General features: G+C 46.2%; 1 protein-coding gene across 1 annotated transcript; it reads left to right on the top strand.

Moving 5' to 3' along the window:
- The first annotated feature begins 2,917 nt into the window (after positions 1-2,917).
- Positions 2,918-14,382, top strand: Prdm14 (PR/SET domain 14). Its single transcript, XM_021175714.1, has 8 exons — positions 2,918-2,971; positions 4,204-4,873; positions 5,367-5,420; positions 5,519-5,676; positions 7,344-7,614; positions 9,766-9,968; positions 12,301-12,402; positions 13,325-14,382. The coding sequence occupies exons 2-8, from the start codon at positions 4,225-4,227 to the stop codon at positions 13,550-13,552; spliced, it is 1,665 nt and encodes a 554-aa protein (XP_021031373.1). The 5' UTR covers positions 2,918-2,971; positions 4,204-4,224; the 3' UTR covers positions 13,553-14,382.
- The last annotated feature ends 5,437 nt before the right edge of the window (positions 14,383-19,819 follow it).

The raw sequence follows: 19,819 nt of genomic DNA, 5'->3' as shown, positions 1-19,819 counted from the left end.
GCCCTGGCTGTCCTGGCACTCACTTTGTAGACCAGGCTGGCCTCGAACTCAGAAATCCACCTGCCTCTGCCTCCCGAGTGCTGGGATTAAAGGCATGTGCTACCATGCCCGGCTTTGCTGATGACTCTTAAAAGGATTTGTGCGGCTGAGTGTGTGGTACACACCTTTAATCACATTTGGAAGGAAGATCTTAATGAATTTAAGGCATGCCTGGTCTGTGTAGCAAGCTTGAGGGTAGCCGAGACTATACAGAGAGATACTCTCTCAAAACAAGCAAACAAAACAAAGGTCTGTATGGATATCTGACCAAGAACCTATATAGACGGGATTTTGCTAATTGAACATAGTATTAAACTGGCTGCTAATGACGTTTGTTATGCCTATAGAGTAAAGCTTCCTCTTTAGGGGTCGAACCCCTTTCACAGAGGTTGTCTAAGGCAATTGGGTGGTTGGGGAAGGAGGGGGGATCTTGGCGAGCTGAGAGATGAGATGGCATAAATATGATCTGAACACATTGTACAAGGTTCCCAAAGAACTAATAAAGTTGTAAACTCATCAAAACAATGAGAGTTTGGTATAGAAACTGGATAAGCCAGGGGTTTTCTACCTAGGAGCTGCTTCAAGGCTGGGTGGGAAGCACACACTGGTATCTTTGTAACTGTTTCCAGAAGTTGCTTCAAACATTGTTTAAAAAAAAAAAGGACAACAATTTAAATACCAGGCAGTTGGGACAAAGTCGACCCTAACTTCCTGATCAGACGTGGGAGCAACTACCTCTTGGCTCAGGTCGCCTGGTAAGAAAAACTGCAGCAAAGTGTAGGTAGAAGTTAACAGGCTGGCTTCTTGGTTAAGAGTGCTAGCTGCTCTTCCAGAAGACCAGGGCTAATTCCCAGAGCATACATAAAGGGCTCACAACCATCTGTAACTCCAACACCACCCCACCCCGACGCCCAACCCCCACCCGTAGGCAGTCAACGCTCTCCCCAGGGGTCAGATAACCAACTGGTGCACAGACAAAACAGCCACACACATAAAATAATTCTCAAAGTCTTGAAAAATGAAAGTATAATTCTGTTTTATCATAAATGCTAGATATGCACACCTCTAATCATAGCAACTGGAAGACTGAGGCAGGAGGATTGAATTGGCCATTAAGTCTGGGTTACACCGTGAGAGCAGCTGTAAAGAATAGGGAGAAGGGAGGGGAAGAAGGGAGACTGGTATGCAAACTATTGAATAACTAAACAAATGAGGGCTCTATGTCTCTTTTAGCTGGTCTGTCCCTCCCTACTGTGCCGGTATATTTGCCTCAATGGTTATCTTATGGAAAAGGCAGAACCCTGGATCTCTAGCCATTCCCACTTCGTTTCGGAAAATAAAGCGCTGCCTCACCCTTCGGATCTGTCCTGCAACTGTGAAATGATTATGGATGTTAACCCTGTAGACCAGCGCAACCGCATTTGATGCTACTTCTTCGGTGCTCAGGCCCAGGGAGGGCAGAATGCATTGCTCTCCGAAGCCCGCGCATATTCGCTCGCGCAAATTCCTGCTCTTCTCACGCGCCTCCTCACCAGGGACACAGGCAGAATCAGTTCACTGGGACTCTAAAGGGACCAAGGGGGCGGGAGACCTCCATTCTCTGCTAGCGTTTGGAACTCCGGGCGGCTTCCCATTTAACCTCGTTTTATGATTAGTAATCAAATCACTATCAGTCCCAAGGCGAGAGTGAGTCTCTCCCCTCACTCATCACATTCCCCCCCCCTCCGCCAGCCCCCCCCGCCCCGTCCCCCGCCTCGAGCCAGGCCCAAAGAGGAACTGGAATGATGTGGAACCTGACCAAGGTCACCAGCTTCGCCGCGGTTTTCTCCACCCTAGGTGCTTAGACCTGCGGACGTGAATGGGATTAAACGCTCCTTTCTCTCTATTCATCGCTTGCAAGGAGAATAAAAATGCAGTCGATGAGCACAGGTACAAGTCTAGACCTAGGTTCTCAGAGCCTCGGGTCAAGGTCGCAAGCCAGGGTCAGCCGAGAAGGTGTCCTGTGAGGAGATTAGCTCTCCGCTACCAAGAAATAAAAGCAGCAGAAAGGGCAAAAGGACCCCGGGGCCTCAGAAGCGTCAGCTCAGTTCTCCCTACCCTGGACTCCTCGCAGGGTGTCACTTCCCAGCCTCTAGGATAACGCCTAACTTCTCAGCCTACCTGGTTCTCTGACAAATTTGACCAAGACTAAGAACAAGCTTGGCCTCCTAGACGCCAGTGTGTGTGTGTGTGTGTGTGTGTGTGTGTGTGTGTGTGTGTGTGTGTGTTGGAGACCTTGCTTAGACAACAATTGTTCCGCTCTAAACTCTCCAATGCTAGTCCAGGGTCTGTGAGAGTGGGGGCTGTGTATAGGTGTCCTTGTTGGTCGCTCTCAGCTTCCTACACCCATCCTTTTAGGGTGTAGTGTGTGAGAGGACACAGAAGAATTTATTGGGTCCCCAGGGAAACGCTTGTTTAGTTCTCACGCTTCTCACTTCTGGGTTTGTGTGCGTGTGTGGTATGTGCATGTGTGCGTTTACACACAGAAGGTGGACACTGGGTAACATTTGCTACGCTCTGGTCTTGGGCAACATCTGCCACACTATGATTTCCTGACGTCACTAGACTGAAGCAACAACAATAACAACGCCTGCCCGTGCAAGATGGGCAATCGCACTTCACAGGATTCCAGGGAACGGTCTAGAGAACTGTTAGGTTAAGTGGGTGATCTCTGGGGACCTAGGGAGGAATCCAAGCGCTCGCCAATGACTGTGGTGGGCGGGGAGAAGACGATCAGGGGACCTCCACAGGCCTGATCTCTTCTACTGCCTCCCTCTCCAAGTACCCTGAGGCCGGATCTGCACACTCCCTCTTAAAGCCCGCACAGCCCTCGGGGGTTTCGGAAGTCTAGGGTCCTGAGACCCAGCGGGTGCCGCCCTAGCCTTGGCCTGAGGTAGGTCTTTGGCCTGCTGGAGGGACCTACCCCGAAGGCTACAGGCTTCCAGCACGGCTGGGAACAGTGCTCTGTAACCGCTTTCAAAATTCGTTTTGCAGTTGTTTGGTTGTTTTTGTTTTTTCTTTGTTTTACTTAGTTAGTTGTTTTTGTTTTTGTTTTAAACTTCGTAATTGGATTTTGGCTTTCCACCTCCGGAGTCGCTTGTCCTGGGAGTTAGAGCCTGCGCTGTTCGGGGCTCAGGGGGAGATAGACGGGAGATAGGCCTGCGTGGTGGCTGACCTCTCCTCCTGACCCTATGTTCTTTAACTTCTGAGTCACGACCCGGGTTGTTTTCCTTATTGGACACATTGATCCCTGATCTTAAAATCCTCGGACCCTACGGGTCTTCACTCCTCAGCCTTGCTGTGTGGCTACTGAGAAATAAGCATTTCGGGGGCCAGGGCCGCCGCGGCCGAGGGAAGATCGGCGACCACCGAGACATCTCTCTGCTGCCTAGCTTGGGACTTGTCATCCCGGAGTCTCCAGAGGCGACCTAGGTTGAGATGGCTAGGGTTGCCAAGAGACTGGAGATGCGGCGGGAAGGGGCACTGGACGTGGGTCTCTAGAGGAGGACGAATACCGCTCCCCTCGGTGCTGTCGGAACCGCCGGACTTGCTGGCGTTTCGCTAAACTTCTTGGGGTGCCGAGTCGACTCAGAACCCCTTCTGCACTGTCCCACCGAGAGCGCACACTTCTCCTATCTGGGCTGCATATTCAAGAGCGCCTGAACCACTGCCTGCTCCGAAGCCAGGGCAGGGTCTTGCCCTAGTAGCTTGGCAAACAAAAAACAAACAAAAAAACGCTCTTAGAGACCTATTCGGGGGGTGCGTTTTGTTGGGCTGATAATTAAGAGAGGCGGAATTGAAACCCCTTTTGTGGGAGCCGGGTTGAGGGCTTAGGGGCGGGGTCACCGGCATTCCTTAGTCAAGGTGGTTTAGGGAGCAAAAGAGAAGGCGAACTGAGCCAGCACCTTCCAGTCGGGTTGACACCAAGGCAGATTTTCGTTAGAGGTTTGAGACGTTTGGCTTTTTAGTTTGGTTTGGTGTGGGAGTTTGTGCCTTTTGTGTTATTTTTCCGAGTTAGGATTGGCGGGATCGAATTGGGAACTTTGTTCATTGACTTTGATGGGGTGGAGGGAAGTAGTTAAGACCACCTAGGACCCCTCACTCAGCCACCTCGGTTTCCCACAGATCCGCAAAACTCAGCTTGCGATGGCCTTACCGCCTTCTGGTGAGACCCAGTCCCTGCCCCAGAGTAACCCTCACCACCTGACTACCTACTACGCGCATGCCCCAGGCTACAGTCACTTTAGGAACCTCGCCACCACCGAGGAGGAGTTTCAACCTTGGAAACTGACAGCTGCAGTGCTTGAGTCCCAGGCGATGGCCCCTCTTAATGCTTTTCGAATGACTGCTCCCTTGTTGAACCCGGGTCTGGCTGTTCAGAGCGAGCCGCTCTACAATCTGCCCTGGTACAAGTTGTCACCATGGAACCGAATTCCTCAATTCACTCCCGAAGTACCACGATTTCTAGACAGCACTGAGCATAGGAGCAGCGGTTCCAGCACCCAAAATTTGGTCCTCGGCGGCGGCGGCCAAATCAGTGGTCAGAGGTGGGAAGCTGAAAATTTACTTCTGCCATCCCCGGTAATTGCTTCCCTACTACCTGATGGAATTAAGACGTCCCAGTCAATATCTGTCCCCCAAACCTTGAACCAAGAGGGGAAGCTGCCGTTTCGCGGCTTCAATTTCACAGAGGAGGAACTGAGCTTCGTTCTCTATGGAGCCATCGCTAGTCCGGAGCACCCAACCGACCTACAGCATGCAATTTCAGGCATCCTGGTTCCCACAGAGAGTTCTGGTAAGGAAATCTACTTTTTGGGTCTGGGTTGGTTGGAATAGGTGCGGACCACGCAGTATTAAAACGTGGATGTATGTTGGAGCGAGTGTCCCTCTAAACCGTCTTCTCTGCTGGCTTCCCATGGTCCTCCTTGCCTAACCATGTAATTCCCGAGATTGCTTTTAGTGAGCTCTGAGGACTAAGAGCCAAGTGGTTTCCCTAGGTGGCTTTAGGAATGTACAAACTATCTACATGATGGTCTCCAGAAATTCACACCTGGAAGCTCTTTACCTCAGAAAGCATTGTCTCTGACTCTCAAGTTTGCAAAATGGAGTTCATTACCCACCAAGCCTCCCCCAAAGGGTTTTTTGAGTCTCAAATGAGCAACAGTGTACAAAAAGCCTGTGTCAATGATACAGCAGCAGTAAAGGATAGAGGATAAATGTCAAGTCTAAAGCACTCTCTAGGGACTAAGGGAACCCCCTCGGGAAGGCAACTCACTGTCTTTTTCTAGGGTCTAATCATCTTCATAAAACCCTGGACAAAGACTCCCTTCAACTTCCGGAAGGTAGGCTGCACTCCTTGCCTGGATTTATTTCCCACAACTAATGTTGACTCACTGCCCAGGCTCATTCTCCTTTCCTCTCCTGCCTCGGGTTCACCTAGGTCTCTGCCTCATGCAGACCTCATTTGGTGATGTGCCACACTTTGGCGTGTTCTGCAGCGACTTCATTGCCAAAGGAGTGAGATTTGGACCCTTTCGAGGTAGAGTGGTCAATGCCAGCGAAGTGAAGGCACACAGGGACAACTCTCGGATGTGGGAAGTAAGTGTGTTTCTGGGGGGTATGCTGAAATTGGGGAGGATGCCCTGAGGTTGGGGGAGGCGGTACCCTTGAAGGCCTTTATTGAGAAAGACATTGGTGTTTGCTCTAGCAGGACCTCACTGTGCATGAAATCCACTTTGTAGTGGGTGAAGTAACTTTAATCTGTACAGAACAGACATGGAAAGTACATTTAAAGAATTACCACTGTGTGTTTTATTTACAGGCAAACCAAGTGTTTTAAATATGGTAGAGTGTTAAAAGCATGCTACAGGAAAGAAAGATAAGTTTTAGACTTTCATATTACTTTCTTGTAAAATTAGCCAAGGATTAACAAAACAAATAAAGCAAGTTAGTGCCTGTCTAAGGGAGGCTGCTGAGACAGCAGCTTCTCATTTGCAGGACCCACTTGTCAGAATAACCAGATAACTTAAAATCTAAATGCCCTGACCCTGAACTTCTAGGAATATACTTTAGGATGATAACCTGTAATTTCGGCAATGTGGAAGAGCTGAATTAAACAGTAATTTATACTAAACTGGACTTAAACTAAGCTGCTGCACTAGCTGCTCCCTCCCAAGCCTCCACACTGGGCAGAAGAGAGAGAATCCCTCATCCCTCGGCAGCTCATCCCAAAGAGCTGGGCTCAAATAAGACCTATTTATTTCCCTTACCCTTGCTTATAAAATTAACATACACTACAGTAGAAACTCAGGGATCGAGAATGTGATAAGGGCGTAAATTCATTTTTAAAGTATGTTGTTAGCCGGGCGTGGTGACGCACGCATTTAATCCCAGCACTCGGGAGGCAGAGCAGGCGGATTTCTGAGTTCGAGGCCAGCCTGGTCTACAAAGTGAGTTCCAGGACAGCCAGGGCTATACAGAGAAACCCTGTCTCAAAAAAACAAAAATTAGAGAAAGAAAGAAAGAAAGAAAGAAAGAAAGAAAGAAAGAAAGAAAGAAAGAAAGAAAGAAAGAAAGAAAGAAAGAAAGAAAGAAAGAAAGAAAGAAAGAAAGAAAGAAAGAAAGAAAGAAAGAAAGAAAGAAAGAATGTTGTTACATAGTCTATAGAGGAACTGGAGAAAATGCTTGCCTGGTATGCCCAAAGTGCTGGACTCAGTCCCCAGCACCACATAACACTGCATGGTGGCACACACACATCAGCATGGTGACACACACACATCAGCATGGTGACACACAGCATGGTGGCACACATCAGCATGGTGGCACACATCAGCCTGGTGGTACACATCAGCCTGGTGGCACACATAACCAATGCAGAGGGAACAGCAGGTGGATTACAAGTTCAAGGCCATCCTCAACTATATTTTAAATTCAAGTCCTACCTGAGACCCTCTGCAGAAAGAAGTTTATATGCTACTTCTTATATGGGAATCTGATTTATATAGAAATGTGTTCTATAGTAGGAATTTGGGTATAGATGTTAAATTTCATTTTATAGATCAGACGAAAGGAAAACAAAAGCAAATACAAAGAGCTCATGCCTTTGGCGGGGGGTGGGGGTAGGGGGGGCTGTGCTTGATGGACCCTGAACTCAGGAAGCTGAGGCAGAGGCACAAGTGTGGGGCCAGCCTCTGATACATAGAAAGATTCTGACCAAAACAAGATAAACACACACACAAAACAACTGCATGTCTCATCTTATTTAGATTTTTGAAGACGGTCACCTGAGCCATTTTATCGACGGCAAAGGTTCTGGGAACTGGATGTCCTATGTCAACTGTGCTCGGTTCCCCAAGGAGCAGAACCTGCTGGCTGTGCAGCACCAAGGGCAGATATTTTATGAGAGTTGTAGAGACATCCAGCAGAACCAGGAACTGCTTGTGTGGTACGGAAACGGCTATGAGAAGTTCCTGGGCGTTCCCATGAACCTCCGTGCCACTGAGCAAGGAGGCCAGCAGCTGTCTGAGTCCTCTGAAGGTGAGTCTACCCAGTGAGAATCTACTAGAATGCTTACTGGGTTCCCTAACGCCTCCAACTGAGATGCCAGAGACTCTGGAGAGGTGGACTGGCGCCATCTTTTTTTTCTACAGCGTCTTTTTCTAAGGTTATCCATCTTTCCCCCTTCCCATTCTTGGGAATAAAAGACAAAGAACGCATGCCAGCATATTGTGGGCTAGTGAGTTTGATCCACTCCTGCTCAGGTCAGCTCTCTCCAATGATGGGCTGCAGCAACTCAGTGAGGTGGAAAATCAATTTAGTGATTGAAACCAGCATAAAAGGAAAAAAAATTAGAATAGGAAATATTGATGAGAATCACTTAAGAAACTGTTGTTACGTTTTTGTTTTATATAGATACATTATGCATATCAGGGCGTCCAGTTAAAACTATTTTCTCAGGCTGAGGTCCCTTGTTTCCTATACGAGGACTCTACCATTGAGCTACATACACTTCCAGCCTCTAAACTGGATATATTTGTACACACCTTAAATCCCAGCCTTCAGGGAGGCCTAGGCGGGCAGAGCTCTGAGTCTGAGGCCAGCCTGGACCACAGAGTGTCAAGTTACAGCACACCCATCAGTTACAGGGACAGACAGACAAAACTCTCACCACTTCCAGCCCCCAGGATAAGATGGTCCAGCATTTTTCAAATTTGCCACAATGTTTTTGGAGACGATTAATAATAAAAGAAAAAAGTAGTGGTTTTGTGTGTGTAATCTTGATATTTGCAAGGTTGAAGAAGAATTTTAAATTCAAATCTAGTGCGGGTTATTCAGGGAGATCCTGCATCAAACAAAAATCCACAGCATTTTGGTAGGGTTGGTGGGTGCCTTCCCTCACAAGGTCTAGGGCTGGAAAGGCAGACTCTTGACTTAGTGTCATAAGTGGACTGTTTGAACAGACCAGGCATATCTGGGGATGAAGCAGGAATGACTCACAGACAACAGCTGCGTCACTAAAACCCCAGCCTAGACTATATCTCACAAAGCAGGGAAACCTGGAGCACACTGCACTCTCAACAGGCTGGAGAGTGTCCTTTCCATGTGCCTCAGTTGGTCTAAACCTCTTCCAGGCGGATCACCTGGTTCCTGCCTTTTCCAGGTCTGCTCTTTGCAGCCTCCTGCCCTCTGAGAAGGGCTCTCAGCTTTGATTGCTTGCTCTCACAAGAAGGGACCTAGTGAATCCAGTTAGTTTCAGGGATTCCTGAAAGAATTTTGAGTCTTGGTTTATTTTTTGCTTTTTGAGACAGGTTTCTCTTTGAAGCCCTGGCTGTCCTGGAACTTGCTCTGTAGACCAGGGTGACCTTGAACCTAGAGATCTGTCTGCCCCTGTCTCCCAAGTGTTAGAATTATACTGTTTTGTATTGTGACATTTATATGAGATCATGGTGATAAGCAAAAAAGGAAAGGCTACAGTTTAATAGTGATGTGTTTGCCAAGTAGACGGGGGTCTGTGGTGTGGCACCATCACCCAGCCTTCTGCAAATTCCTACTTAGGCTCCCTCCTGGTTCCTCTCCCTTGAGGGCAGACAGTAAGGTCTCTGGTTCTAGTATCCAGGAACATCTTGAGTGGAGCTTTTAGGGACATTCTCTTACCTGTCCCTAATATAGTCACACATCTTGTTGACTTGGGGTCCGAGCTGTCTTTTTGAGCCATGGGTTTGTTATACCTTGTCTGACCTGTAAACCTGACCCTCCTGCCTCTGTCTTTTCAGTTGTGGAATAACTCTTGGCACAGACACCTGGATCTGACACCTCTTTGTCTCTAGTTTCTCTCTTCCTTCTTTGTCCGTTGGGAAAAAAAGCAGACTTACCTTTCTGTGCTTGCTTTCTGATACTCAGTGACCTATCACTCCTGAGTCAGAGTCAGTAAGTGTTAGAATCAATGCCTGTGAATTATTGAAGGCACCATGCATTCAGTATATGTAGTCCAGGCTGACCTCAAATCCCCTTTGGAGCCAAAGATGGCCTTGCACTCCTGATTTTTCTGCCCAGGTTCACAGGTGTGTTCCACCACACCCAGTTATTGTGTGTGTCTGTCTATAGCTGTTTTGAATCCTCTTTGAGGTGGGGAAGAGGAGGGACAGAGGTTAACACACCTTCCGACACTTCCACCCCTGTGTTTGACAGAGTCTGCAGAAGGTTATAGATGTGAACGCTGTGGAAAGGTGTTTACCTACAAATACTACAGAGATAAGCACCTGAAGTACACTCCCTGTGTGGATAAGGGGGACAGGAAGTTTCCCTGTTCTCTCTGCCAAAGATCCTTTGAAAAGCGTGACCGGCTCCGGATCCATATTCTTCACGTCCATGAGAGGCACCGGCCCTATCTGGTGAGCAGTTGGTGGTTTGATGTCCTTCCTAGTCTGTTTTTACACTCCCTTGTCGTGAACACACAGAGAGGGGTCCATGCGACTGACTGGAACATTCAATGCTGCCATGCTGGGGTAGTGTGGAAGAGGCAAATGTGTGAGCATGAGCGAATGTGCCCAGGAAGAAGCAGGGAACAGACGTAGGAATGGGCGAGGACAGTTCAGCCTTGGGGTGAACACGGCCGTGAGCTGTACTGGAAGCTGGGAAGAGATTAGGTAACTGTACTTTGCTCCACACCCAGTCAGGCTCTAGATAGTCACTGGTGCAGAGGAAACACTGACATGGTCCAAAGAATGGAAGGCTACATCACAGACTGTGCTCTTTATGAGGATGAGAGACGACAGTGATGACAGGAAGCTGTTCTCTGCCAGCCCAGACACCCACTGCTCTGCCAGGCTTGGTCAAAAGGGCAAAACCAAGATTGTCCTTAAAAGACAAGATGGAGTTCTGTCTTTTGTTACAGTATTTATAGTTCTATGTACATGTGTGGGTTTGTGCATGTGTGAGTAGAGCGCCCCTGAAAGGACAGAAGTGGCCACCAGAGCCCCTGGATTTGGGGTAGCAGATGGTTGTGAGCCACCATGGTTGTGCTGGAAACTGAACCTGAGTTTTCTGCAAGAGCAGTTCATGCACTTAGCCACCAGGTCGGCTCACCAGCCCCTTGTCATACATAGGATCTTATATACATCTTACACTAGTGTCACACTAGTGTATAATATGCAGCGTCATATGCCAATGCTAACATTCATAGTTTTCCACATTTTAATATCTCTAAATTGAACTGTGTTCCACAACTGGGCCATAGTTTTTTTGTTTTTTTTTTCTTTTTTTGTGTGTGTTAATGTTTTTAAAATCAGGGTTCTTTGTTTTTTGATTTCTTTGGTAAAGGATACATTTATTTTTATTTTATGTGTTTTGCACTCATGAATGCACACCTTGTACATTCAGTTGCTTACAGAGACCAGAAGAAGGCATCAGGTCCCTTGGAACTAGAGTTGCAACTGACAGTCAGTTGTGAGTTACCATCTGGATGCGGGGAACCAAACGTAGGTCCTCAGCTAGAACAGCAATTGCTCTTCAGTCAGCTCTCCAGGCCCTAAATTCTGGGTTGCTTGTTTGTTTGTTGTTGTTGTTACTTAATTTATGTGGTGGTGGCGGTGTGTATGTGTGTATTGTTGTTGTTGTTGGACATGTCTGTGTGTACCTGTTTGGAGTCTTTCTTCTTTATCACTTTCTGCCATAGTTTTTTTTTTTTTTTTTTTTTTTTTTTTTTTTTTTTTTTATAGAAAGGGTCTTTCACTAAAGCTGGAGTTAGGTTGGGAGTCTACAAACCCCAGCAATCCTCTTGTCTCTCCTTCCCAGAGCCCCGGGGTCCAAAGCGTGGTTGGCCATGCTTGCTTTTTAATTAAATGGCTGCTGGGGGGGTTGAATACAAGTCATGCTTTTGCATCCACTGAGCCACCTACCCAGCCATAGGAAAGTGCTTGGGTCCCTTTCTCTCTAGTTTACAAGGACATTTATTTTGTCCCTCATAGTAACAAAAGCTCTGCTTAACCCTGGGTTTAAAATCTCCCCTGAACACAAGCAGCACCTGTCCACCGAAGCTGCTCCAAGAGTGCCTCACCCTGAATTTCCTGTGTTTTTTCTGTAACAGTCATGTCCAGAGAGTTCATAAGGTTTTTTTGTTTGTTTTTAAAGTTGATATTTCACAAGAAGAAGACTCAAGAGAAACAAACATACAGAATGTTGGATATCTGGCTTAGTTACAGTTTGGGTGCTAGTGGTTGAACAATTTGAACATCTGCTGAACAAGTGCTCGACCACTGAGCGACAGCCATGGACTCACACCAAAAGATGCAGGGTACAGACTTAACGATTCCATCCTGCCAGTGTGGGAGCTCTGTAGTCCCTTTGCTTAGGAAGGTCTGAGGCAGCTTCTAGGTTGCTTGTACTCTGTAATCTCAGGCAATCCTTGGCCAGCGACTTGTTGATCCACAGATGTGCACAGAATAAAGAAAATGATTCTCGGACTGTCAGTATGGCTCTTGTGTTATAATGCTTGCCCTGAAAGGTTGACAACCTGAGTTTCTTTCTGCGAACAAACTCAGGAGTCAACAGACTCTGAAGTGTTTTTCTGATGATTATCACACATTTGCCTTTCTCTAAACAGACAAGTAAACAAATTAGGGATTTTTCAAAAACTTCTCTCACCCCCAGGAAAATATATGTTGAGACAGAGTTTGGGGTGGGGTGGAGAAGAAATTTCAACTCTACGTTTTGTTATCTCCTTAGTGTTCAACCTGTGGGAAAAGCTTTTCTCAGTCTTCCAGCCTGAACAAGCACATGAGAGTCCACTCTGGAGACAGGCCATACCAGTGCGTGTACTGTACAAAGGTAGGTGAGACCTCCTTTGGGGCCAGCCTGACTTCATGCTTGGGTGACTAATTCATCTTGGGTAACCAGTCCATTACCAATCAGCCAATCCCTTTTTCTATGAATTCTGGATCAGCCAGAACTACAGACTAAAACCATGTTTCAAAATGAAAAAGAAACTTTTTAAAAAGAGAATTTAAGAGCATAGCTGCTCTCAGGCCCCGGCCTTAGATGCTAACCTGACTATGTGACCTTGAGCAAATTCATTAGTTTTTTTGTAGATTTCTCTTTGGTAAAATGTGGGGAATTGTAGTTGTTGGACTCTATCAGTTGGTCTTTATAAAACTTCTCATTGTGTCTGCTGATTGTAACCATTGAAGTATTGGGTACTCCTGCTGCTGATAATCTTTCTAAAAGGACATTTGTGAGGGTGGCATCTGATTCATGCACTGTAGAACATCCATCAACAGAGGCAGAGAGGAATTAAGGCTTTTTTGAAAAAGACAATGGTTTGGTCATGTTTAAGAATATTCTAAGGTGTCCCTCATTTTACTTTGGTGATGTCCAGTGCTGTCCGGTTTGTAGCTATTTCCATATGTGGCTGTTTGAGAGCACAGAAAAGACCCAGGCACAGTGAAGCCTGGCTGCCATGTCACCTTGTTGCTTTTGTTTTTTGAGACAGGATTTTTTTTTTTTCATGTAACTCTGACTGACTGTCTTGGAACTCACTCTGTAAACCAGGCTTAGCCTTGAACTCACAGAAGTCCACTTGCCTCTGCCTCCCAAGTGTTGGGCTTAAAAGTGTGTACCACAGATACCTCTCAAAGTTAGAGTTTCTCAATCAAAACAATAAAAGCTGATGTGTCCATTACAATGAAAAGTAACCCCTTTGCTGAGTTGCAGCCCATGGATGTTGGCTTTTTCTGCTTTCTGCCCTCTGCAGAAGTTCACTGCCTCCAGCATCCTCCGAACACACATTAGACAGCACTCGGGAGAGAAGCCCTTCAAGTGCAAGCATTGTGGCAAAGCTTTCGCATCTCATGCTGCCCACGACAGCCACGTCCGCCGCTCACACAAGGACAATGGCCGTAGCTCCTGCAATATTTGTGGGAAAGGCTTCCTGGATCAAGAGGCTTTCTATGCCCACATGAGGCTTCATAAAACATGCTAGGCCTTTGAAAGCAAAGCCAGTTACCAACCAAGAACTCTGACTCTAATTCCTGGTTTGTCTGTGTCGCGTGGACATGGTTGAAGTGTTCAGTGAGAATTTGGAGAATGGAGTAGTTGATCTGAAGCTCCAAAACTTATGGAATCCATTCAGACCAGGAGTGGGAATAAAGTCCTGGAGCTTGTGATTAAAGAAGAAAAGATTCCTCCGCTCCTGTCTGCCTTGAACACCCCGTTATACAGTCTGTAGCCAGTGACTATGTGCATGAGTGTGTGCCGCGTGCATGTTTCTGTGCTGCATGCATGTGGAGGCCCAAGGAAGACATCAGATCCTCTGGGGCTGTATTTACAGATAGTTGTAAGCCACTGTGTGGGTACCGGGAATTGAACCCAGGTCTTCTGCTAGTGCTGCTAGGACTTAACTGCTAAACCATCTCACCAGCTCCTGCTTTCTATTTGGTTTTGGTGGTGGTGTTTTGGTCTCTCTCTCTTTCTCTCCCACCCCCAAGCTGGCTTTAAACTTGTCATATAGCTGAAAATGACCTTGAATTACAGGATTAAGTTACCACACCCAAGCAATTTGCACTACCTAGAGATTTGGTATGTTATAACTAAGTCTTCTGCCGTGTATTAATGTTCCATCTTAATTTGAGCTCATTTCTCTCCTCACTGAGCAATGAAAATGCCAGGTAATCCACCTAGCACCAGAAAGAATCATTTCCAGCGCAGGAAGACTGGCAATTCTTGTTGATGCCTAACTTTTACCAACAGAGAAGGAAAATTATATCTGAATAAAGACAGGCTGAAAATAAACACTTATGCTACTCTGGTTTTAAAGCTGGTTCCTTTTTTCTTTCCTTTTCAATCTTTTATATTTACTTATTTATTTTGGTTTCTCTGTGTAGTCCTGGCTGTCTTGAAACTGTAGACCAGGCTGACCTAGAACTCACAAGAGATCCACCTTCCTCTGTCTCCTGAGTACTGAGATTAAAGGTATGCGCCACCACTGCCTGGCTCTTCTCTTTCCTTTTTAATATTTTTTACTTCTAATATTGATGAATAAAGTATATTTTCTCCAACTCTTCGTAATTGGGTGGCTCTTGGTAATACAGGGAGGAACAAAGGGGGAAAAGCCACTAGCTGAAAAGTATACTATGCTTTAGCCAAGTGTGGTAACTCCCACCTGGAATTCTGGCAGTTAAGAAGCTGAGGCAGGAAAATCACCTTGACTACAGGGCCATTGTGAACTACAGAGTAAGATCTTTTTTAAAAAACCAAGAAAGAAAAGAAATGGGCAAGATGTCTCAAGTGCCTGATCTACATGGCTAATATGGAAATGAACCTGTCCCATGTCGGTGATCACAGACCACTTGGGTTGAGTCTTAATCATTTCAAACAGTATCACGGTGTCTGCCACTGTAGATGAGACCTGAAGGAAATGGTGGGAGGTCACTTGCCTCTGAGAGGTAAAGCAAAGTCTGCCCCTTCAAAGGCCAGACTCTTAACAAACTGCCAAACCATTGCTGGACCCTGCTTAGCGAGGAACCTCGCCCTATCAACCACCCAGTTATTCCACTGCAACCACAAACTCACATTAACATTCACATAGCAAGTCAGACCAGAGTGAGCCAGGTGGAAGTGCTCCCGGGACAATCCTAAGCACTAGAGATGTGTCCTCCCACTTCTCGGGGATCTATTGACTGCCTAGGCACTTGCTTTACCTCTGCCCATAACGCATGACCATCAGGGCAGCAAATTCAATATGGAGCAGATGTCTGCAGAGGGCTCCCAGCTATAGTGTAGCCCCCTGTGTAAGCAATAGATGTCTCACAGGTGAACAGCCATGACAGATTTTCCCCCGGGGAATTCTTTGCTGCCCTGACTAGGGCTGAGTAATTGACCCTAAAGGGAATGCGCCTGTTGTTTTAGGACTGTTTTAATTCATGTTAATTAACTCAGAACAATGGTCTTTTGAGAAGGTCCTGGCCTCCTCATGTAATTAAGCAGCCTTCCTTGACTGCTAGCTCCAAATATATTGCTTAAAACATTTTCTTACTATTTAGGGGTTTAAACATTATTTTTGACTCAAACAGTATGACAACTCAATGATCTTTTTTCTTTTCACTCACTGGATAAATCAAATGAGGTGTTTTGTTTTTTGAACTTGATTAGCAAAAAACAGAAAGGAGTTTATTGTTGTGTCAATTTCTAATTCTCACTGTGCATGCATGCGGAATATACTGGATTCATTTCTAATACATCCCACACTAACTGGGCATTTTAAGAGCCATTTCCTTCAGTTTGGCTCCTTTGGTAAGTTTTGGCCCTACACACGTCAGTCTGGTGGACATAGTTTCTTGAGTTCATTGCTGAAATACTTAGGTTTGCGTCTTCAGAAGTTATACTTCACTCTCCTGTTTCAACAGTGGGTTGACCCAGTTGATAACAATGAGAAGACACCAAAAGCAGCTCACTGAGAACAGAATTTAAAAAGTACAATGGAATTACAACTGTGAGCAGATACAGTCCCAAGAGCTTAATAATGTAGACTTTAGACAAGCTCGCATTCGTTCACCAACTCCTGAGAGTAGAGTACGGGCCAAGTAGCTTTTTTTTTTAGATTTATTTATTTATTATTTATATGAGTACACTGTAACTGTCTTCAGACACACCTGAAGATGTTTATGTTACAGATGGTTGTGAGTCACCATGTGGTTGCTGGGAATTGAACTCAGGACCTCTGGAGGAGCAGTCAGTGCTCTTAATTGCTGTACCATCTTGCCAGCCCAATTTGGTAGCTTTTAAAAATTATATTTATTTCCTTATGTATGCTTGTGTTCAGGTACATGTATGTTCTAGCACAGTGCGGAAATTAGACACAACACATGGGAATCAGTCCTGTCCCCTACCTACTGGGCCCAGACATTGATTAAGGGACAGTGGGCATCTTTTTTTTTTTTTAAACTTTGTTATTTAGAGATTTATTTATTTATTATATGTAAGTACATTGTAGCTGTCTTCAGACACTCCAGAAGAGGGCGTCAGAGTCAGATCTCGTTACGGATGGTTGTGAGCCACCTTGTGGTTGCTGGGATTTGAACTCCAGACCTTCGGAAGAGCAGTCAGGTGCTCTTACCCACTGAGCCATCTCACCAGCCCGACAGTGAGCATCTTTACCTGCCAAGCAACTCTCACTGGCCTGTGTTTTAATTTTAACTTATTGAGATGGGGTGTCAGGTGGTCAAGCCTCAAACTCACTGAATAGCTGAGAATAGCCTTGAATTCCTTAACCTCTGGCTTCTGCTTCTTTATTCTATGACTTGTAAAGTTTATCTTTGTCATTTTGACTTATGTGTATGTGTGTAGCGGTGTGTGTATGCATAGGATGTGACCAAGAGCTCAAAGGAGGGCCTTGGATCCCCTGGCGCTGGAGTTACAGGTGGTTTCTGAGCCGCCTGATACGGATGCTGGGAATCAAACTCCAGCCCTCTACAAGTACAGCGAGCACTCTTAACAGCCAAGCCATTTCTCTAGCCATCTGCATGAACCTTAAGAATGGTTCTGAATATTTATTTAATGTGACACGTAAATGTAGATGTGCACAAAGCCACTGAGTTCTGTGGTCCCAAAAAGAGTGCATAGCTGGGGCTCCTAGGTCCTTTTCCTCCAAGCCTGTACTCTGAGGCCTGGGCACTCCCCTGGTTTTCAGTGTTTACCCTAGCCCCTCTCTAAGTGGCTACCTGTCAGTTTTCATTTCAGCTGCACCTTTCTTCTTGGAGAGTTGATAACCACCGATGACATGGTACCTGTAATCGATTCCCTAAGAGCCATGGAGGTGGGGGTGAAAGGGCTCTTCTGAGGTAGCTCTGGGCTCGTAACCACATGGGATCATACGTTTATATGATAAAAGGTTTCATTCGATAGCAATCTTTGCTAAAGCAAATGGGTCTCAGCCTCTCACCCACACACCCAATCCAGGCCTCATCACCAGCGCTTGGCCCAGCCTGTCTCCACGTTCTGATGTGACTGAAAAGCTGCACTCTTTAGAACACCCAAGGAAAGTCTATGAATTTGGCTACTGTACATATTAGTGAATTTGTGCTTAACGCTGCCACCAGCATTCCCTGGGTTTAGTGTTAATTCAATTAACGACTGGCTTACAAATGGCCAAGAAGCCAGGCAGTGGTGGCACATGCCTTTAATCCCAGCACTTGGGAGGCAGAGGCAGGCAGATTTCTGAGTTTGATGCCAGTCTACAGAGTGAGTTCCAGGACAGCCAGGACTACAGAGAAACCCTGTCTCTAAAAACCAAAAACAAAACAAAACAAAACAAACAAACAAAAAAAATGTCCAAGAAGCTGATGGACAGAAATGGGCTTACCTGCTATGATAGAGTGGAATTTTTTCTCATTCCCAACAGATTCAAATTATCCATGTCATGTAAAGCACTTGATATTTACTTAAGAGTACACTAAGATTTTTTTCTAAGTATGTTCTTAGGAAAAAAACACATCATTTTTCATTCCCTGTCCCCCTCCCACCCACCTCCCTTTAAGTAGAAGACTCCCACTAGGACTCACCCTGATCCTCCTGCCTCAGTCTCTGAAATGCTGGGGATTATGAGTGTGAGCTGCTACAACTAGCTAAGTTTCCTGCACTTGAGAGGCAGAGGTGGGTGGAGTTCGAAGCCGGCAAGATCAACAGTGAGTTCCAGGTGAGATCCTGTCTTCCCTCCAAAGCAAGTAAGTAAATACGTAAAGGTATATGCCACCACGCCATGCTCTTTGGTTTCCTAGAAATTTGCAGGCAGGAAGAAGCTGAGGGCATTTGAATGAGAAACTCAGGAACTGTGGGTGGTTTTGTCTGTTTGATTTTCTTCCTGGTCATTAGCAGTCTTCAAACAAGCAGATGGGACAGAATTACAGAGTGTCCCAGTTCAGGGGTGCAGGACAGTACACCGTGACTTCCTGACAGCAAATGGTCAGAACATCCTCTCAGAGCTGGGTTCTGGGCGCCTACAGTCATCGTAGTTTTCTTTAGTTTTCTGGTCTTCAGTGGGAATTATCCAGTGTGTGGGCTCCAAGAACGTACCTCACCACAAGCCTCAGGCTTGCAGGTAAGAGGCAGCTGTGTTGCCCTCTCTAGAGCCATGGAAGATTTCTGGATAGGGGACAAGAAAGGTCACCATGGATAAGCCCCCTAGGGACGAAGGGGCCATTTGGAACCTTTCAGGCCTCATCAGAGCTCTAAGTCGGAGGACATTTAATTGGCCTTGTAGTTTCTGATCGATTCCCAAATTCAACGCACTTTAGAGCACGCACCGGCCTCCGTGGGCAGCCTGAAGAAGGGCGGCTTGGAGAAGGGCAGATGCCAGGCCCTGGGCTAACGGACCAGCTGCGCTCCTTGCAGCGAGAGAAACAGCTCTCTCCCTGCAGCTCCTGAGTTCTACCTCCACCAAGCCAGAGAGCTGGGACGCTGCAAAATCTTACGGGAACTACCCGGTTTTTCCCGCCGCTCCCTGGGTGTTTTGGGACAGGTCTGAAACCCGGTTGTTTGTAGTAGCGTGCTGAGATTATCGGGTATGTGATGCGGACTTTATGCCGTGCTTACCGGAGCTTCCCCTTCCCCTTTGCTTTTAAGAGCCACCGTTATGTTTCGGAGGTGGGTCAGGAAATCAGTATGTAGCCCAGGCTGGCTTAGAACTTTTCCGCTAATCACCTTGTTTCCTGGGCTTTGGAATTAAAAGTGTGTGCTTCCATACCCAGTTCTAATTCTTCTTATTTTACTTAAAATTTTTTATTTACATTCTTTAAAACAAAACTTGTAAACGCCCTCCGTGTTTGATATATAGTGACCATTTTCTGTTTCTTCTCCGCCCCACCGGATTGCTCACGTTGCCCAGGCTGGCCCAGAACTTGTAAATTTAGTTCCTCCGCGCCCCTCAGCCTATCAAGTAGAAAGGATTAGAGACAATGACAGACAAGTCTGCCTTTCTTTGTTAGCATTCTCCCCATAAAATCCCTTCATATTTGTCAAATAGGTTTCACGAAGTATTAAAGCGATTTAAAATCCCTGCCTGTTCGTCACTTCGTTAGCTTCCAGTTTTGAATATCACAAAAAGCTCTTCTAAACATCTATGAGAACATTTGCTTACACCCGGATGGCTTTACATTCCCAGATCGTAAATGGACCTCAAGAAGGTGAGGCTGAAGACCGGAGCCCATCTGTGTGTAGACAGAATCACAGTGCTCACTCAGCTCAAGGGCAGTCA

This window comes from Mus caroli, chromosome 1 (genome assembly GCF_900094665.2).
Source record: "Mus caroli chromosome 1, CAROLI_EIJ_v1.1, whole genome shotgun sequence".
Lineage (NCBI taxonomy): Eukaryota > Metazoa > Chordata > Mammalia > Rodentia > Muridae > Mus > Mus caroli.
Note: the sequence above shows the minus strand (reverse complement) of the source record. Positions and strands in the feature narration are given on the sequence as shown.